Source organism: Cavia porcellus, unplaced genomic scaffold (assembly GCF_034190915.1).
Source record: "Cavia porcellus strain 051 isolate PalLab524CR breed Dunkin Hartley unplaced genomic scaffold, mCavPor4.1 scaffold_17, whole genome shotgun sequence".
Lineage (NCBI taxonomy): Eukaryota > Metazoa > Chordata > Mammalia > Rodentia > Caviidae > Cavia > Cavia porcellus.
In genome coordinates, this window is record NW_026947500.1 from 65361000 (window position 1) to 65383310 (window position 22311).

At 35.7% G+C, this 22311-nt stretch overlaps 2 protein-coding genes across 2 annotated transcripts; one reads left to right on the plus strand and one right to left on the minus strand.

Annotated features, from left to right (window-relative positions):
* Positions 1-4768: 4768 nt before the first annotated feature.
* LOC100714343 (olfactory receptor 5D14-like) lies at positions 4769-5812 on the minus strand. Its single transcript, XM_003461799.4, has one exon. It carries the CDS (start codon positions 5810-5812, stop codon positions 4769-4771), a length of 1044 nt encoding a protein of 347 aa, XP_003461847.4.
* A 10169-nt stretch (positions 5813-15981) lies between these two features.
* On the plus strand, positions 15982-19807 carry LOC100720751 (olfactory receptor 1165-like). The gene is made up of 2 exons (XM_003461821.2): positions 15982-16923; positions 19175-19807. The coding sequence occupies exons 1-2, from the start codon at positions 15982-15984 to the stop codon at positions 19805-19807; spliced, it is 1575 nt and encodes a 524-aa protein (XP_003461869.2).
* Positions 19808-22311: the final 2504 nt, after the last annotated feature.

A 22311-nucleotide genomic window follows, 5' to 3' on the forward strand; every position in this document is an offset into this window, starting at 1 on the left:
AGGGGCCTCTGGAACCGGTGGTGCCACCTGCTTGCTTAGAACTCCACAGTCCTCCAAACATGTGGGGAGGCAGATGCCTGTTCCCCAGACCCGCCTAGCTATTCCACTGCACCCAGACGGTGCGAGGGTGTCAGACAAGCTGGACTCTGGGGAAAGTAGGCCCCCACCTGCTTGCTTAGAACTCCACAGTTTTCCAAGCACAGCCAGAACTATAAATTTATATTTAAAATTAGAGCACTAAAAACAGGTATTTTCCAATGTTAAAAAGGATATAAACTAGATTTTGGTTTTCCCCTTCCTCTTTATTTTTCTTTCTTTTTTTTTTTGTCTTTTTCGTTTTTTTATCGGTACCAGGGATCGAACTCATGACTGCCTGCTTGCAAGGCAGGTGCTTATGCCACTGAGCTAAATCCCCAGCCCCTCCTCTTTATTTTTCATTTTCTTTTCTCCCCAAGCCCCTCTGTATGTGTCGCTGTAATTGTAACCACAGCCATCACAGTGAGCTATGCTACCAGCCCCTCCTCTTCTCTCTTTATTCTAAGACCCAGTTAGCTGCTAAACTGCCCAGGTTGAGATCAGTCTTTACTTCCTCTTGGCTCTGCCCTCAATGTGATGGGATTGTAGATTTGATCCAAAACCTTTGGCTTGGAGGTGTCATTTTTATGTGCAGACATCAGATAAGGTCACAGTCTTTGTGAGAGAAATGAGTTCTTTGTGAGAGAAAAGAGTGTTCAGTTTGCAACAAGGCAGGAACAAACACTTTGACTTTGATATAGAAGTTTACATTCTATTTATCAGTGACTGCTGGATGTGGGGTGCTGGAAATCTTTTAAAACTCTTAGTAAAATATATCAAGAAAGAAAAACATAGTCAGGATGGCATGTGTTGACATTAGTTTTAATGGAAAGAAAAATGGACGTAAATGTTTGTATCCTCCAGAGTTGTATTTACACCACGAAGTTAGCATTTCTTGGAACAATAAAAAAACTGAACCACATGGGGGAGTGCTCTTGTGGACACACTCATTAAGAAATTACTGCTGAGTAATTTCAAGTCATTGTTATCATAAAACTTCAGTCCTTTAAAGTCTTTTAAAGCACCACAATGGAATAATTCAATCGGTGCTTCAAAAGCAACAGTACAAACAACTATAGGAGCTGCATTGGGGCACTGATTTTTTCCACTGTCTCAGGTGTATTTTTGGCCAAATATTCCTTATTGCAGTCTGGAGGTCATGTGTGTGGGGTACACTTGGCTCTGATTGGTAAGTAGACAGGGACAGTGAGTGCCTGATTCAATATTATAAATTCAGGGTCATTTAAAACACAACCCTAATTGTTGGATATTATACTTCCCTATCAATTGATGGTACTAGTAATCTTTATTTAGAGTTTATTTAAAAACAGCAATGATTCAAAATATGATCATTCAATTAAACATCTCAAAAACCTTGAAATGTTATTCAGTGGTACAGGATGTGGTCAATCCCCAGAACTAAAACCAAGCAAAAAGGTCACCTCATGCCTAAGTCATACTAAAAATATATAGAATTGTAAATTTTTTGTCATATGGATGATTAAATTTAAGGCCTCATGCATACTAGCTTACTGAGCTATCTCTCAAGCCCCCACAATTTAATAATTATTTTGAAATTTGACATAGGTTTTTGTTAACTTCCAAGATTGGCAGTAAATTTACAATCCTCCTGTCACAATCTCCTGAGAGGCTGCCGTAACAGGCAGACAACAACACAGTAGCAAATGAATTTTTTATGTCATGTAAGTCCTACCCAAACCATTATTTACACTTTCCTAATTTCACCATATATATTGTTAATTTGAATCAAGATCCAAATCCATTTGGCTGCAATTCCTGGATTCTTTTTATTATGTAACTACTCTCTGTACACCAATAATGATGAATTGTTTAAGAAAATTTGGGAGAAAAAAATGGACCACTTGAAGAAAGTTTTGTTCTCTGTATGGGGCTCACTGTTTCATTTAGAGTCATTTAATTCATTTCCACGTCAATACTTCCAAAAGACTTTTGGATAAAGGATCTGTATTAGCTCATTCTTTTCTTCCCAGTGGGAATGTTACAGTGATGCTTGTGGGCACTGCAAGGTGCAGCCCACGTGTATACTGACCATCAGCTTTCATTGAGGTCCAGCATAGTGTGTAGGTGCAGCAATGCCAGCTCCATTAAATCATGTTGAAATCGCTCACCAATGTTTTGCTTAATGATCTTAATGCTTTTTAAAAGAATATCTATAATTCTGTTGTTTTAGTTGACAGTTCTAAAAACACTGATTTTCTAATTATATAGTGTTTTCCACCTTGATTTCTTCCAAACTTCCTCTCATTACCTTTCAGGTGATCTGAAGATATAAATTTTACAAGAAAGATACAATACATATTTGTTTATTTTGCTTACCAATTTTCAGAAGAGTGAGTTTCTAAATCAGTGGTTTATTTACTTTGTTTTTGGCATTCATATTTAAGCATATTTAGTAGTTTTAAATCAGTTATAGTCAGCATGTCTTTTGCATTTGTTTTCTAATTCTAAACCAGTGGCAACCATTTCACGTTACCTCCAATATCCTTTCAAGGAGATTTGCAGAGCTGTGACACCTGCTCTGGCTTTATGGAAAATTAAAACTTCAAGTGTTCTTGCCAACTTCCTGATCTGCTCTTCAAATCTGACATGTATCCAAGAAGCTCTAGTTCTGGAAAGGAAAACTTTCTATTTAGAGGCAATTTGAGGAAAAAGTATTTTTCAATGCTATTGGATTACCATATTTTTGTGGTATTTAAGAGGAAAAGCATAGCTTCAACTTAAATTTCTAACATGAAAATAGTCTCAATTACCTTTTCTTTAAATCATTAATGTCATATATATATATATATATATATACATTAGAAACTTTGGTCTGAATAATTATTAATTTATGTCTATTTATTTTTCTAGTTTTATTCCATATTTTTCTATTGACATTCATGCTTTTAATTGTCCCTCTACTTTTACAAATTTTATCATAAAATCTCATCTTTGTTCACTTGGAAATATGTTGTGGGAGTATATTGTAACAGTTTGCCAAAATGTTTCTTTTTTATGCAGGATAAATCTGTAGAATGTGAATGCTTTAGGGGTGGTCAAATCCGTATGTAATACTGCTAATAGTTTAGATGTCCTCACATAAGTTAGGTACCTTGACACCATCATGCTTACAACTGTGTTCTTCTTTCAGCTTCATTTATAAAAGACAATCATTAAACACCATATTTGCTGATGCATGAGAAATGATAAACCCAGGCATTTTTCATTTGAGGTTTTATTATGAATCAAGTTGAACAATTTTCATGTTTAAAGTCCAATCATATATTGCATTCAGATTAGTTAATTAAACTTTACACCTCTTTCCACTGGAGTGTCACTTTTCTTTTATTGTGTTTATGTGTGTAGTAATTTTTTAGACTTTTCATTTGCCATTTTAATTTATTGTCTACTTTATTAATAAAGAACATTTTACATACGTGAAAGGTACGTTTCAAACTTTGTTTTACAACTGTACTCTGAAGTGTATAATAAGAAATAAGTTTAATGGTATCTCATATAGGTATCTATCTATCACAATACAACAATGTTTTAATCATAGAAACCTATAATTTATTTAAAATTCTTCAGAGTTAGCCTTCTTATCTAAATTTGCTTTCATTTTAGTGTGTTCAATATCAAATATTTGTGTTTCATTATTCACAAAAATGATGTATGATTCCTCAATATTCTCAAATAAAACATTTTATTATATACATTTTGTGTAATTTAAATCATGTAATGCCTATAGAAATATACAGACCTGACAATTCTGGAAATGCAAACTTTCAAATAATAATATGCAAGTGCTATGTGGAAATATTGAAATGAATTTAATCACTGTCCTTCCTGAAAGAGAAAATTCATTTCTATGACCTCCTTCATACTAAAAGTGTCAGAAGTATTATAACAAAAGGGCCAAAAGCCAGATGTGCACATGCCTGGTAAACCCAGTATTTGCGAGCCTGAGGAAGGAGGATCACAAATGTAAGACCTTTGCGGACAAGACAATATATTAAAATTCAGTCACATAGAAAATGTGCCTCAAAATTTAAAAAAATAGACATAAGGTGATAAAAGTCTTTTAGAGTGTTCCAGTTATTTTTCTACTAGTTTCTTGGTGTCTGTAGCATCATTTACACCTAGGAGAATCATCCTTACCCTGCATGTTTCTCCACAAGCAATGACTGTTTCATTTGCCACAATTTCAATTCATTCAGGTCACAGAGCCCGTAAGATGGAGGTATCTGATTAGAGGGACTTCTTTGTTGCACAGGATAACAACTTCTATCTCCTAGAATGCTACAATATTACAGTGGTATTGCACAAAAAGCTTGCAAAACCAGGAACTTATTGTTACTCACATTAACAAATCAGAAAAGTACTTTTTGTTTTGGTTACCATCATTCTTTCAATACCTGAATACTATGGAATCTATTGTGCTTTCTACTTCTCTTTGTGTGTATGTGTGTGTACTTCAAAGAAGTAGAATGAAATAAAACATTTTAAAACTCATCCTAGAATTTAATTGCTTTGGTTTTTTCATAGGATTTTAATTTGTCAATTCAAATATCATATTCATCTACTATAAAAACTTACAAACCTCTATCATAGCACTTAAAAACCTGGAACCTCTCCCCAGTACTTATTAAGCGTGAAAACATCTGGGATTGATTCAATGGAAAGGGACTTTCATGTCTACTACTTTCCAGAAGGCATCCTTTACATCCTTGTTCCTCAGACTGTAGATCAGAGGATTTAGCATGGGATTGACAACTGTGTAAAACACAGAGGCCACTTTGACTGTCTGTCTTGAGTTCTTGGAGTTGGGCACACAATAGAGGGACAGGATGGTCCCATGGAAGATGGTGATGGCTGTCAGGTGAGAGGTACAGGTGGAAAAGGCTTTTTGACGCCCACTGGCAGTTGGAAGATTTATGACTGTCACAAAAATAAATATGTAGGAGGTGAGGATGATCAAAAGGGTACTCACCTCATTGAAGGTGGCAAAGCCAAAAAGCAGCAGTTGAGGGATGTGCACGTCAGAGACAGAGACTGCAATAAGCGATGTATATTCACAGAAAAAGTGGTTGATGACATTAAATCCAGTAAAGCTTAGCTGAAGAGCATAGCAGAAGAGCACAAATGGGCAAAACAGAGCCCAGAAGTAGGATCCAACCATGAGCAGAGCACAGAGTCTCTGGGACATAGCAACCGTGTACAGCAGCGGGTTCCTGATGGCCACAAAGCGGTCATAGGCCATCACTGCCAGCAAGAAGGACTCAGCCACCACAGCAAAGCAAGAAAGGTAGAACTGCCACATGCAGCTCCAGTAGAAGATGGTTTTGTCTTCCATGACCAGGTTCTCAAGTAGTTTGGGAGTAACGATGGAAGAGTAGCAGAAGTCCACAAATGACAGGTGACTAAGGAAAAAGTACATGGGGATGTGAAGTTTGGGGTTAACCCAGATGATTATTATCATCCCAAGGTTTCCTACCACCGTGATAATGTACATGATCAGGAATACAAGGAAGAGAGGAATCCGAAGTTCTGGGGAATCAGTGAAACCTAAGAGGGCAAAGGTCGTCTCCACACTCAGATTTCTTACAGCCATCACCAAGCTCTCTTGCCCTGAAGGTGTTCTTGAGGAAACTTGTTCCTGTAAAACACAAGGTTTGTGGAAGCAAATGACTGTTCCTTCATGAAATTCTGTAAGCATACCAGTCACAGAACAGACAGAAAATGTTTTTTTACATAAATACATCAAAGAGGGAAGATTCTGGCAAAGATGTGAAATATTTGCTCCAAAGAACAATGAATGTGCATTTCACTTATTTAAACAAATCAATAAAATTCATTAAGAAAATGTATTTCTACTCTAAGAATTCAGTAAAATATTAAAGAAATTTAATACCTTACCATTTGTATTCCAGAAACTCTTCCAAATGCTACTTCCAGTGTTGAATATCTTACCAAAAGTCACCAGAAATACTGAGCAAGTTTTCCCAGAAGACTATTTCTCCATCATGCATATAGAGAGAATATTACATATTTATTTACACTTTTCTTTTCGAAGTCTTTTTCAGTGGATCTGAGACAAAGTATTTCCACAAATTATAAGTTCTTCCTTGAATAGTATTAGGGTCAAAATAGAATAATGCTTACAGAAATTGAGCCAAATATGAAAATAAAAAATGTTCCTTGTTACAATATTAGGAAAATAACATTTTCATTATTTCACAGGAAGCTTGAATGAAGCTACGTACTACAGTGAAACAGCGTACCCTTTCCTGTTTCTCTGTACGCCAAATAAAACAGGAGCACTGAGGTTATTACATCAGGGTTCATTTCCTCAGGGGCTCTAGCTCTAGAGAATCACCTCCAGATTATGCCTTGTAAGCATCATAAGCCAATTAAATCAAATGTGGCTCTCTCACATCACTTTAATGAGTAGAATTGCCTCCAAATTTCACAGAAAATTATAGAATGAAATCAACTTTGGGCTTTATTTGCACATGATTAAAATGACCTCTGTAATTAAAGACCCAACATTTAAATATAGCTTCCAAAATTAAGTAATCATGGGGATTTTGAATGCAACAGTTGGCATTTATAGGCAATCTACTTCAGTCTTTCTGCAAAAATTATCCAGAAACCTGTCCATTTTGGGCAAATCTCAAATGAAAAAGGGAATTTATCCCTAGTTCAGTTTGTAGTAGATGCATCTGTTGGGCCATAAAATTTAAATTATGTCATAGGTTTTGAGGGTTATTTGATTGACAGGATTTGTTCACAATTTTGGTTAGTGCACTTAATCAATTACTGATCCGCACTTCTGTATTTTAAAGTTATACAATAAATCCAACTGAAGTTAACTATTTGGCTTTTGAGAAAGAGATTCTGGTATTTTAACAGACACTACCAATGACTGAGTAGTTGTCCCACTGCGTTTATTTACTATGCAGCCTCCACTTTCTGTCTTGAATGGGTATCATCTCTCTGTCAGTCTGTGAAACTAGGCCTGCACGACAATCAGCTGCATTCCTGTTCATGAAGACACAAGTCAACCACATGAGGATGTCGCAAATTGTCCATGGCTCAGACTTTTGCTTCCTTTTGTCTTCTCCAAGCCTGAACTCATGGCCTCATGGAGCAGGCCCTGCCACAACTTGAATATGGAAGAAACAACTGGGGCACTCTAACAGATGGTTTCCCGTGATGTGCCGGTATTCATAATGGCACAGTTACCAAAATTCAGTGCTGCTCCAGAGTGGCCCTGAGAAAAGAAAGAGAAAGAGAGAAAGAGAGCGACAGAGAGAGAGAGAGAGAGAGAGAGAGAGAGAGAGAGAGAGACAGAGAGACAGAGAGAGAGAGAGAGAGACAGAGAGACACAGAGAGAGACAGAGAGAGAGAGAGAGAAAAAGACAGAGAGACAGAGAAAGACAGAGAGAGAGAGCAAAAGACAGAAAGAGAGAGAGAGAGAGAGAGAGAGACCTACAGTCCAATTTCCCTAATGAACATAGATGCAAAAATTCTCAATAATATATTGGCAAACAAAATGCAACAAATCATTTAGAAGATTATACACCATGATCAAGGGGCTTCATCTCAAAGTGTAGGTACGGCGCATCATATGCCAATAAAGTAGTCCATCATACCAATAGAGTCAAAAATAAGAATCACATGATCATTTCTATAGTTGCAGAAAAAGATTTGATATGTTCCAAGACTTATACATGGTAAGAACCTTACAGAAATTGGAATAGATGATCTTTATATGATCTCAATATGATAAAAGACATCTATGACAATCTAAGAACTAAAAACATATTAAACAACCAAAAACTTAAAGCCTTTACACTAAAATCATGAACAAGATAAGGATGTCCATTATTACCACTCCAATTCAATGTAGTAATGGAAACACTAGCCAGAGCAATTAGACAAGAGAGAAAAATAAAAGGAGTAATGACAGGAAAAAAAGAAGTTAAATTATTGCTATTGCTGGCAACATGATACTCTACATAGAAGACCCCAAAACCTCCATTGAAAGGCTCCTAGGTATAATGAATAAATTCAGTAATGTAGCTGGATACAAAGTAAACATTCAAAAATAAACAGCTTTCCTATACACTAACAACAAAATCACTGAGAGAGAAATAAGAGGAAGCCACAGCCATCACCATAGCATCAAAAGATGATATACTTAGGAATCAATCTGACAAAACAAGTAAAAGAACTGTTCCGGGAAATTATAATAACCTGAAGAAAAGAAATTTAAAGAGGATCTCAGAAAATGGAAAGATATTCCCTGTTCAAGGATAGGAAGAACAAATATTGTGAAAATGGCCATCTCCCAAAATTGTTATACAGATTTAATGCAATCCCCATAAAAATATCACTCGCATACCACACGAACCTAAAGAAATCATTCTTAAAAACTGGGATTCGGAGTCCTATTTGACCCAGCTATTACACTTCTGGGCATATTCCCAGAAGAATTGAAAGCATCATATCACAGTGATATATGTGCACCCATGTTCATATCAGCACAATTTGTAATAGTCAGATCTTGGAAACAACATAAATGCCGATCAACTGAGGAATGGATAAAAAAAGATGTGGTATTTTTATACAATGGAGTACTACTCAGCTATAAAGAATGATCACATTGAGATATTTATAAGTAAGTGGATGCAAATTGAGACCATACACATAAGTAAAATAAATCAAATTCACATTAGTAAATACAGTATTGTCTCCATAGGATAATAAATGGTAATAGTACATAAGATAGAAAATTTTCAGTAATCACAGTGGAAGGATAAAAATATGCTCAAAGGGGAAAAATAATATCTCAGGGAATAGGAGGAATGAGTAAAAGGCCAAAGAAAAAATACTGAAGTTTGTATAAACACACCTATTAGGACGGCTGTGATGATTGTGCTACAAATTCTATCAGTTCAGAGAACAAAGCAGTTAACATTCATAGGATTCGAACAATTTTGCATGTGTCTGGTCAGATGATCTGAGGAATTCTTTCAGATCACTCTGTAAAATATCAACCTTACTTCTCTTCCTACCACCGTGCTTTGAAGGCGTATAACGTCATTGTTTGGGCTCTTTGCTATTGTTATTAATTTGTCTTTTTTATTTCTTATATTTCTACTAACCTGTTTGGTTTGGTTTGGTTGGTTTTTCCTCTAATGCAGAAAGGATGGGTGTACATGTAGAGACTTATGCATGCATAGAATTTCTCCTAAACAGTTTATGAGAATTGATTATATTATACTTGAGGAAATGAACAGCTACTTTGAAGAAAAATATACATTATGGTGTCCATTGCTGATTCTGTATCATCATGCTGTGAAATCCAGTAGTGCTTCTATTCTTTGTTTAGAGTAGTGTCGACCTGTTTTGTATTGTTTAATTTCCACATACATGAAGGTATGGAAAGCTATTTTGAAGAGAATAAGAGACATCATGGCAGCCATTGTTAATTTTCCTATTTCCTGGTTTTGGAGGCCTGTAATGCATTTATTACTCTGTTATGATCATTTTTATACTATTTTGCTTTGTATGAATTCATTGTCTGTGAAGATATAGACAACTATTTAGAAGAAAACAAGGGACATTATGGTAGTCACCTTCTATTGTCTTGCTTTGAAATCTGTGCCACTAACATTGTTTTTCTTTTGATTTGTTTTTTTTTTGTTTCATACTTTTTAAAATAAAAAAAAGCACAATCCAATCTTTTTATTAGGCCAGCAGAGTTTAGTAGCATAATTCTTTCTTTCTTTCTTTCTTTCTTTCTTTCTTTCTTTCTTTCTTTCTTTCTTTCTTTCTTTCTTTCTTACTTTCTTTCTCTCTCTCTCTCTCTCTCTCTCTCTCTCTCTCTCTCTCTCTTTCTTTCTTTCCTTCTTTCCCCCATCCCAATTTTTCCTTTTTTTAGTCATTTCTTTCCCTTTCCCCCCTTTTTTTTTGGTCCTGGGAATCAAAACCAGAACTACACTTGCCAGGCAAGCACTTACTTATATAATATCTAGTGCGCATTTTGGATATCTTTTATTCTATGTTTTACTTCTTCATTTTCTTTCACCAGTGTTTTAAAGTTTTAATCGTGGAGCTCTTACACCTCTTTGATATATTTCTAGTTTTTTGGTAGATCTTTTAAATGTAATGCTATTTTGATTTCCACTTCAGATAATTCATTACTGATATTTAGAAATACTATAAGTTTTCCCCATTAGGTTTGTATGCCATAGCTTTACTGAATTTGTTTAGTCCTAATTTACGATGACTGCTCTATATATTATCACATCAACTGAAAACAGCAATAATTCAACTTCTTTACTTAATTTTTGGATGTTATTATGAAATCTGCCTGATTTCTGTGGTTAAAAGTTCCATTATTATGTTGGAAACAAAGTGCTATAATAGGACATCCTTTTTAATTCCAAATCTTAGGAAAAAAGCATTGCATATAGAAATACATACATTTCACATCCAGTTTATGGAAGGGATCACTTTATTTTGTGGTATGTGCTGAAACACTCTTGCATTTCTGGGATGAATCCCACTTGATCTCACTGAATAATCCTTTCAATGTGCTATTTTCTTCTGTTTGTGTTGATTGTCCAGGCAGGGATTGTAATTAAATGCTCCATTCAAGCTTCATAAAAATGTCTCTATGTATTACATGTGTTCGTAGTTTAATAAATATGCTTTTAGCACAAAACCGTTTAAGAGGTTTATTGACTGAGTTGTCCTAAACTCCTTACTGCAGTCTACTTTGATATGTCTTTCTTACCTCCTATCACAATTCTTTCAGATAATTTCACCTTTGTACCATACACAAGAAACTTTCTGTCTTTGTAAAAAAGTAGATTTTAGTTACCTCAAAGATTCATTCTTTTTTCTATAGTTGCTGAAGTAATAAAAATGACACGTTATAGAACTAGGTGGTTTCATCACTGTTTATGTGACTGAGAGTGTTTGCTTCACAGAATTTCTTTGGAATTCTCTAACCAAAGAAAATTAGTTGCAATTCACAATCTGAAAATATTTACATAAGGAAGTAAGGAAATCACACAGCAGGAGGATGTTAAGAAAGTAATATTCTGTATACAACTTTCATAACCAAAATTTTAATGACACTTTGGAAAAACAATGCAGATCACCGCCATTTAGGATTGGCAAATTCGTAATACAGATACTTGATAATATAAAGAAAAAATGAATCCTATGATTGCTTATGTTAACACATGCCTTTCAGCTTTCTTTACACTTTTACTTTTGGCTTATATATCATTCTGAGTTATGTTTAAAATTAGAAAACATAAGGAAAAAGAAAAGCTTTCATATTACAGTGATCAAGTGCCTTTACTTGACTTTATAGTTTTTAATTTAATGGTACTTTACTACCCTTACTTGGATGGAAATATTAAACCAAAATTTTGATGCCTGTCAGCTGCACAAATTTCCAAACAAACATTTACTTTTGTTAGCCACACACTAAAAATAGCTCATACTTGTAAAGATAACCCTAAGTAGCTACTAATTTCACTTACCAATTTCTAATACTTTTCCATGTCTACCTCTGTTCCATTGGAATAATCGTGGTATATTTTAATTTTTAAATGTAACTCTAAATGTATATTTGTAAAATTTTAATATTTTTCAGTCAGTGTGGTTATAGTTTTGTGGGTCACACCTAACACCGCTGACTTTCTTCCCTAACTTAGAGCCTACAGAGTATGTGAGGGGCTATCGTTGGTGGATTTAAAGTCTCAGTGTGCTCATTGATAAGACTGTTTTGAAGAATACTGCTAGATCGATAGAAAAATACTGATATTTCGAATTTCCAAATTTTCTAAACTCTACGATTGAAATTATATTTAAGACATAATATTAATTCTATTTGTTTGACCATCAAGTGATTTTTAGCACAACATAAAGAATGCTTCTGTCTAAAGAAATATACAAACACGCAAAGGAAATGTATTAAATGCCCATCAGGCTTAATTATGCTGAAAATAATAGAATAAATAGAGTTGCTCTTATTATTATTTTCATTTTTTTCTTTTCAAAACTATCACATTTGTACGGAGGAAAGGTATTTTTTATTTCTTAGTTTGTTTCAAAGACTATGTTATTGTAATGATATGTAAAAAATTATACTGTAGGTAATAGAAAACAAGGTTATTTTCCATTAATTTCCTTGTTTACAGATCATGTCAGCAATGGCTCAGGGGTATTTTGTCTCCACAGGCAAACATTCAGGGGAGAAACCAACAAGGACATGGGACCTACCTGCCTGGGTGTGCTCTTCCTCAAGGGAAATTCTAAGCCCCTTCCACATATCTTGGCGGTTGGAAAATGTCATTAGTTGACTCCTTTATTAAATTCAAGTGTGTAAAACCCACTTAGTGCTTTTAAATAAATAAGAAAATGCTCAACACCATTTTAGCACTGAGGGAGACTGCTCATGAGGTTTACTAAAAAGACAAGGATATCATCAAATCAAGTATTGACATTAAGATAACCTGGCTTTTGGTGAGTTGCTTCAACGTTAGATATCTTTTCGTTCTTTTAAGAGAAAGATTGATATCAATAAAACTTTTGGACAGAGAAAAACATGTATGAGCAGAGACAGAGAAATGTCCACTAAATTCACCTGATGGGTCATATTCCAGGTATTATGACACACTCCTTTCTCCTCGTATTGTTTTTTCTGACCTTGAGATTTTTTGAGACACTAGGTATTTTAAATGAAATGCTATGTAGAAGTTGGATCCTCATGAAATTTAATAAACTGATGAAATATAAAATGAAGCAAACATCAAAATATGTACAAAAGGTAAAATATGACATACTTTTAATAAAAATATCATAAATACATGGAAAAAACAAGTGAAAATCTGTTATTTATATTTTCAGAAAAGTTTTCTTTGAAGAAGTGTGCAGGGAACTTGCAATTGAAATGACATATGGTATAAAATACTAGAGGAGAAATGAGACCATTTCAGTGGATTAGAAAAGCAAAGTAAATTGTTATTTCATAAAGTACCATTTTGAAATATGGATTGGAACTGACAAATTAATCTACCTTCATTTTGGGAGACACCATAGAATTCTTATAGTACAGTTTCAATTCGATGGATTTTGTAATGGGTGCTCTCAAACACACTTTAATTATTTTTATTCAGGGTTAAGGAGAATTCGTGTTGTAGTTTCACAAGCTCTACAGGAAACTCTTCATTGAAACTTCTGGTAGCAGCAGGAATAAGATGGAAAGACCTTTCGATACTTATGTTTTCCATATCCAGTAAGTACTGAATTGACAACAGCCACAATCCATGACTGAGGAATGAACAGAAAGCATACGGCATGGTGGGAAAGGCAGAGAGGAAACAAAATGTCAGAGGAGAGGGAGGAGAACAGGTGAAAATTTAAGGAAGTGTGAATCTTGAAACTCTTAAAAAGGAGTTACAGTACAAATATCAACCCCTTTTTGTCCTTTTTCTAGCATTGTAAACATGGGCTTAGTTTACTTATTAAAACCCAGCAATTTTCCCTACCTCTTAGCTGGATTAGGTTCAAAGCACACTCAGAATCACAATTTGTTTTTTTAAAAAACTGAGGTTGGAGTTTGATGGTCAAGAGCCCTGCGTCCCATCGCCAGTACTGTGGAGGGGCCAAAGAAACAAAGCAAACAAAAGTTATGACTAATTTCACAAAATTAGCACTATAGCATTGATTTAACATTTCTCTGGTCCTTTTCTGTTTTTTAAAGGACTAAATGTGATGGGCAGTGTTTGCGTTCCAAATGAGTGTGGGATGGGTAAGAAAGGAAATTGTATCTTTCCTGAACCTTCCAAATTGGTCTGGTTCATGGGACAGTATGTTTAATACACTGTGGTTACTCTGCTGGAATTGAGATGAAAGAATGCTTTAAAAACCAGTTATTCCAGCAGTAATGGAGCCGAGAAAATGGGGCTAAATTTACTGAAGACCAGTAAGATTAATGGAAACTAAAGTTACAGTGAAGAATTTTAGGCAAACAGAGAGCCTTGAATTAAGGCACAAGACAAATTAGGGTTCAAAATCATGCAGGCAGCAATTGGAAGAGAAAATATGAAGTAGCCTACAAGTGTAATAATAAAAATGCAATTCTCAACTTTATCAAAAAATTTTGAATTTGCAAGCGTGAGGGCCATGATTTATCAGTAATCTTCTGACGAACATTTGTGTGGGAGAGAATTGAGCTAGAAATACTAATTTTAAATTTTAACTAGTGGTTATATATTGCCACAAACTGCAACTTCTTACAATCATGACATCTTGGCTTAGATAGATTTTCCTAAAATAGTGAGTCTAGTTAAGAGAGAATGGTTATTCAGGATAAAGTAAGGCTAATGAAAATATATTAAAATATTTGAAAATTTATAAAACTGTGAAAGAGCACTCCAGTCTTTTTATTTTTCTTTGAAACAAAATAAGAAATATTTCAATTTAAAGCCAGATGATAAAAGTCAACACTATTAAAGACATTTTAAAACACACATTTAAATATATAATTGACTTATGATGGTGCTGTGGTTTATTTCAGTGATAAGGTTTTAAGAGAGGAGCTTTAGATATAGGAAAAGGAAGTTTCAGGAGAAAAAAATGGGTTGTAAAATTGTTGCTGATGAAAATGAAACACAAGACACGTGAGAACATTGAGGCACTGTCTGTTTTTAAATTGTGCCATTTCTGTAGGGGGCCCATTTTCCAGCTTTCCAGAAAGCCAACTTAGTTATGCTTAGGATGAATGATGTACTCTTACTATTCCAGGAATTCTGTCTCTAAGTCAACTTTCAGGACATTTATTAATACAATTCATGAGGCCTCCTTTCAGGAGCCACAGATTTGACCTCAAAATTCTGAACCAGCATGGTATATCACAACAAAAATACCCCAAATGTCTGAATATAAGAACAAATCTTTTAAAAGAACACATGCAACTTCATAATATCATTTGAAAGGGCCCACTCAACTTTCTATTTAACATACAATGCGATGCTCTGTGATGGGGACAGATTTCAGAAGATTGTAAATTCAACCCCAACCTGGACAATCTGGCGACTTAGAGAAATCCTATCTTAAAATAAATAATAAAAAAATAAGATGTAGTTCAATACTGAAAAAAGTTGTCTCCAAAATGTTCCACAGTATATCACCTCATATGAATCCTGTGTATTAATATTAAACATACTGATATTTGAGCATGTAATTTTAACGATATAATATTAAATCAAGTTTTTAATGGGATTGGTTAAAAATTCTCTTGTGTGTATTTTGAGAACTTGATACTAGACCACATGACATAAAAGGTAAAACTCCAGTGTATGAATAAAGAAAATAGCTGTCTGACAATATATGCCTCCTATTCCAAATTGTTGCAATTTTATGTATAGTTGCAATTTAAAAGGATTTAATACTCCCATGGTCTCCTCTGACATGATCGATCCTATCACTACTATGACATGGGCAATACCTGTCTGATTTTTGCTTTGTCTCCTTTTATGTCATATATTTTATTAAGAAGTACTCTGAGTATCAGGTAGATTTACATATAATTTACATATGTCATCAATATTCATAAATACTACTGTTTTATTACAGATAACAAAAATGCAGAGGACAAAAGGACTGAGTTAATTGTGTGTCATCACTTGGTGGTAAGTGGCCCTGCAGGACTCCAGAGGGAAGCAAGAGCACTAGGAAAGGGAAAGTATTTACCTCAGTCATTTCTAAGGAGCCCTGCATGAATTTCTTCTACTTAAAGAGCTCTGTTTCTGCTGTGCAATTTTATTTTCATTCTTCCTTTTTAAATGAAGAACCATGGCACACGAAGTAAGAAATCAAAGCTCTGTGATCTCATTCATCCTGGTGGGGTTCTCAGAATACCCCCACCTCCAAGCACCCCTCTTCCTGGTGTTCCTGACCAGCTACACAGTGACTCTTCTGGGGAACATGGGCATAATTGTGGTCAGAAAGATCAACCCCAAACTTCAAACACCCATGTACTTCTTCCTCAGCCATCTTTCCTTTTTGGATATTTGCTATTCCAGTGTGTTTACACCCAAACTACTAGAAATCTTGATTGTGGAAGACAGAACCATCTCCTTCAGAGAATGCATGACACAATTTTTCTTCATTTGTGCATTTGTGATTACAGAGATGTTTATGCTGGCAGTGATGGCCTATGACCGGTTTGTGGCCATCTGTAATCCCCTGCTTTACACAGCCACTGTGTCCCCTACGCTCTGTGCTCTGCTTGTGGCAGGGACATACATGTGGGGGGGACTATGTTCCTCGACAATCACATATTCCCTTGTGCAGCTGTCCTACTGTGAGTCTAACATCATAAATCACTTTGGGTGTGAGTACTCTGCTGTCCTCTCAGTGTCCTGCTCTGACTCCTCCTTCAGCCAGATGGTATGTTTCATCATTTCCACCTTCAGTGAGGCTTGCAGCCTCCTGTTCATCCTTGCCTCTTATGCCTCCATAGTCATCACTGTTATCAAGATGCCCTCCAAGGGGGGACTCCAGAAAGCCCTCTCTACTTGCACCTCCCACCTGACTGTCATCAGCATCTTCCATGGCATCCTCCTCCTTCTCTACTGTGTGCCCAGCTCTAAGAGCTCCTGGCTCTTAGTCAAGGTGTCCACTGCCCTGTATGCAGTCCTGGTCCCCATGCTGAATCCCCTCATCTACAGCCTCAGGAACAAAGATGTGAAAGAGACAGTCAGGAAGCTGATCATATCTAAGATTTTTTCTCACTCAATACAATTCAAATAAATACATTTTAATATCTTGATCATATCCATTTTAAAAGTATAGATGGCACTTTAATTTCAAAGTATATATGACTATGCTTTAAGTGAAATAAATCAAAGCTATTTTAATTTAATATAAATACACTATTTGCCTATTTGCTGTATCCAAATAGATTTCTCAGTGGCAAATATAGAAGTCTGAATGAAGAGGAACTAATCTAAATTTAGAACTAAGACTTGAGATTATATTGTGTTTGACAAAAGTAACGCAACAAATGTGGACATAGTTCAGTGCACAAGGACCTGCCTACCAACTTTATAGTAAAGACAATCTCCATATAGATATTTCACCAGATGTTTACAATGTCACTGTAAACATCCACACTTCAGCTAAGGAGGTGCATCTCCAGGCTGAGGAGACAAGTTTTGCTCAGCAACAACACTTCTTCCAGTATGGAGCTCCTCAAATATTCATCTTTTTTCTAGTCATTGGCTTCCTGGTCTGTGGGAGTGTCACAAAGCAAATGACAATTTTTTTAATGTTTTTTTGTTTTTTGGCACCAGGGATTGAACTGATGACCCTGACCCTGCATTTGCCAAGTAGGCTGCTGAGCTAAACCCCTGGCCCTGTGAATGAAAATCTTTAAGACCTTACAACACCTAGCGTGGGAACTGCCACTCCCTTTCTTCAGCTAAAGGAGGAAGTGGAGCCCGCTGCTCTGATAGTTCACACAGGTTCACAGCTCTGTCATTTTATGCTCCAGCACTGCCACTGCCGTGTGTTCTTCATTACTAGCTTTCTTATCTAAGTCATGGTACAATTACAGCAAGTGTGTTTAGGGGTGTTAAATAGCTGACTATATTAATGTTTTTGGATCATTGAACACAGCTGTTTGCAGTCTCTCTGTTTGAATGTCCACCTTGTATTCTTTGATACTGTGATTTGAGCAACTATTTCTAAGATGATAATATGTAATCTATTAACAGGTGATTTCTTACTGTTTTTTTTTTGTAGTTCTGTATTATGTGTACCCTTACACCGCTTTGTTTTGTTTTGTGTTTTTCTCTTTTTCCTCTTAAATAAAATTAAAAAAAAAGAAATTGTAATGCTGTTCTTTTCTGTTTCTTATGTTGATCCATGGCTTCTAAATTTTAATAAAATTTTTGGGACATATTTTGTTCATTTCCTTGCATGCATTCTGCCATATGCTGGAAAAAAATCATATTCTCTGCATAGTAATGCATTGGGATATGTGGTTTATTCTTTTCTGCTCCATCTGTGTATATCTGTGCATTCTCTTTACATGTTTCTAGAATTTTGGGGAAAGCATATCAGCTGATTTTTAGTTGGCAAATGTCTTTATTATTTCGATTTTGCTATTTGAGTTCTTTACTCATTATCATGGGTATTGTAAGTTCGTTTTCGGAAACAGAAAGACAAGATACAACCTATATGTGGGTTTGGAAATATTGAAAGAAAATCTATACTTGTCACATCATCAATATCAGGAAGGATAAATAAATCACATGTAGTTTAGTTTTTGATAGACATAAAAAAGTAGGGCAAAGTAAACACCAAAAGTTAACATTACTATATTTGTTACAGGGATATTATTTCTAAATTACTTTTGTTTACTTTTTACTGTATACATTGACTTCTCAATATTGGTCTTTTTTAATGTTCATGTTTCTGATATAATAAGATAGGATGTATTATTGAAAATTTAGTAAAAATAGCATGAGATATTATAGTAACACTTCTGTAAATTATCTGTGAAAAAAATTAAAAAGGATAAGTAACAGCATGGGTGGCTTACATTTAAAAATAACATATTGGGGATCAATTTGTCTATTTTTAGTTTTTCAAGTTTCTTATTTGAAACATATTTTTATTATATTTGCAATATGAAATTAATGCAATATATACATCTAATTTGAAAAATTATGTTGTCGATAGAGATATTATTCATAAGGTTCCTGCAAATATTCTGTACATGAGTTATTGTATAAAATAGAAAAGAGCATTATAAGCTTATGTTGTGAGTGATACTGTCAGATGTGAAAAATGTGGGATTTTGCTATAGGAAAATCACGAACCAGTGTTAAAATGACATCAAAGCGTGTGGCTTTTGGTGGTGCTCTGTGCAGGAGGCCATCCCCTCCAAGAAGTGCTCAGCAGCTTCTGTGTTTCCACTTCCTCCTCCTCCTGTGTGTGCAGAGCCCACAGCTAACCCGCAGCCCCCTCCTTGGTGCAGGGTCGCCTGCAGCTGTGGGCCGGCCGCGTGGATCTCTGCAGCGGTGCACGCACAGCTGCTTGTGCTCAGTCTCCTCTGCGTGCTGGCTCTGGGTTTAGCTCTCAGCCTTCAAACTCGCTTACAGGTGCTGCAGTTCTTCCTGGACCCTGTGTCCCTGTTGCTGCATGTCCAATGCTGCCTCTTTGCGTGATATCACCTCCTCCTCTTGCATGTGCTTCCACCCCCACCTGTCCCTTGCTCTGGGCCTGTACCCATACCAGCTGCTTCAAGACTGTGCCACGCCCTGCTCTGCTCCTTTCAGAACCTCCTTGGCCTCCTCAGTCACACGCTGAGTGGCCTCTGTCTTGCCATGCAGCCAGTCTAGCACGGTCATGTGCTCTTTCTTCTGCCTGTAGTCACTTTGGAACAGCCTCTTGGACGTCTTGTAGCTGGCGGGCAAACTCCTGTTTGGACAGCTTCTGCAGGCACCGAGTCTCTTTTAATTCATCCCGGAGCAAGTCCACTTTGTCCATGCAGCTTAGTGCTGCCCTGCAGCTATGTCCCCGGCTGCCAGGCTCTTTTGCACTTTGCCCTCAGCCTCACGTCTTCAGGGCTCTTCCTCAGGGCCAGTTGTTGCTGCTGGGCAGCCTCTAGTTCTGGCTCTTTCTTCCTGAGTGATGGGTTCCAGGCCTTCCTGCAGATGCACCCCTGCTCCAGTGCTGTGTTAATGGCAGAGGCTTTCTCAGATTCGCGTTTAGGGTGAGCATTTCTTTCTGCCTATCCCCGCTGTCTCAGTGTGTTTACCCCCCTCAGCCCCTTTGTTGCTCCAGCTCACTTTCTGATGGCTACACAGTCAGGCAAGGGCTGGACTACCTTCAGGCCTGAATCGACCTAAGGGCATGGTCTGGGAGTCCTGGCTGTTTCTCCTTCTGCAGTACTATGTACAAAGCATATTTAGATTCTTTTTCATCCCCTTTCCCTTCCTCCCTGCCGCCCACTGTACACAGTTTCCTTCCCTTTTGAAAAAGGTCTCGCTCCCTACTTCCCATCATTTACCTTTTTTTGATGTTTATTTACACTTTGGGTTTCTCATACAAGAGACACCATGCTTGTGTGCCTGATTTATTTCACTTAACATTATGGTCTCACAGTGCATCCGTTTTCCTAAAATGACTCACGTTTTTCCTTCTTTATGGCAAAGTAGTACTCACTGTTTTTTTTTAATTTTAAAATGAAAAAATAGGAGATCAACAATGGTTACTATACCATGTATACTTAGATAATTATCAAAGTAATTATTCAGATTACAAGATATAAGCATAAAAAACTGAACAAAAAATAAAACAATGAAAACACAAGCCTTTCTTTTTGATGAACTAACAATACATTAGTAGTATAATTAGCTATCATATTGTTATGGATTAAGAACTGGTGGTCAGATTAACACCAGCTGGATTACACCAGCATGGTGCTGAGTTTAGATGTCTCACCTGCGGAAAGTTGCCAGCATAAGTAGAGATGTGGAGGAGAAGCTAATGCATTGAAGCACTGAGGTATTGTGAGTTCTCCACCGCGTTACTGTTTGAACCATTGGTACTCCTAGAGAAGCTCTAGTCCTCACATCGAGCATTATTCCTGACTCTGGAGGGAAGACTAAAATGTACATACTTTCAGACATTTATTATACACAAACTGTACATCATTGTGAATATCTATCTGGTCAAAGTCATATTTTTAGCCCCCATCTGACTTACTCACAGGTACATGTGTGGATACAAGTTAAATGCGAAAGACAAAATGAGGAAAGTTGAAAATAATATTTTGCAGCAACTTTAAAACTTTTAATTTATTGTTTATGACCCTGTATTTGAAGTACTTACTTGAAATACCTCCATTATATTAAGTTACTTATACTTTTTTTATATATGTTGCTATTGACTTCTAAAAAGAATAGCTTCTGAAAATATTTTCATTATTACATATCTTCATTTCTGTAACATATTAGTGTTTCTGAGTGTTTAAAGACACATTTTTCTCTAATAATTTGCACATTGCTAATTATTAAAAAGAAATTGTTCAAAATATTTTCCTAGTGTAACTTCTCAGAGTTTCATTGTTGCAATCTAAGTTTGTGTTTCCTTTTATCTTCTGTCAGACTCCTTGAGGACAAGTTCAATTTTTGTATTTTAAAATTAATAAAACATTTTTTCACCTTGAAACCATTTAATTATTTTTAAATAATGGGCTGGATCCATACATTCTTTTTAATACTACACTTCTTGTCAAATCTGTTCAAAGATAACATATCTTCTTAAAAGTATTTTCTGATTGCTTCAATACTGTTTAAATATTTTCTTCTATTGTTTCTCATGGTATTTATTGTGTAAGTGACTATTAATAACCAAATCCATTTCTCATTGATTACGTGACCGAGAGTACTAGGAAACTTTCTTTGAAACAACTCTCTTTGAATTTGCAGAATTTCATTGAAATAATTCTATATTGAAAGGTAAGATGATGACATGGTCTCTAGAATTAAGAACACCAATATTTATCAACCTCTTTATCTAATGCAGCCCCCATCTACCTATTGAAGCAGCCATGTACTGGTCTATGAATCTGAAACACATTCAGGTATTAAGAAAATTACAGCTTTCACTGTTTGGAGCCAGGCATTGAGAGATGAAAATAAGTTTGTGCCCTATACTCAGAATCACTAATCAAAACCAGTGTGCCATCATAGACAAAATTCAGAAACTGGAATTTAGAATTACATCATCATAATGTTAAAATCAGTAGTTTAAAAGATAGATGCTATTGCAAAAATGTTTCTGTGCCTGTGTGGGTATTAGCTATCTTTTTCCCTTCAGTTTTGCCTTACACACCATGCTAAGCCATCTCTAAAAGAAAAAAGAAAAAATGACTTTAGCTATTGTCTGCCATCATTCAACTCTGTTATTTTGAGTTTACAGGAATGGATATGGCTATGTTTTTGTTGCTGTATTTCCTCTCTATGATTTTCAGAAGTATAGTCTCTATGTAGATGCAAGTTGGCTTTTTTCCCCTTAAGACATGAATATCAGGATATCTTCGAATCAGAAGAAATGAAATTTTAAGTAACAAACAAAATTTCCCCTAATTGCTTTGTTGCTTGAGCT

Coding starts and splice junctions, on each gene's coding strand:
- LOC100714343 (XM_003461799.4), bottom strand. CDS start 5,812: ATGCTTACAGAATTTCATGAAGGAACAGTCATTTGCTTCCACAAACCT.
- LOC100720751 (XM_003461821.2), top strand. CDS start 15,982: ATGGCACACGAAGTAAGAAATCAAAGCTCTGTGATCTCATTCATCCTG. Junction 16,924..19,174: donor TATCTAAGATTTTTTCTCAC/TCAATACAATTC, acceptor TCCTTGGTGCAG/GGTCGCCTGCAGCTGTGGGC.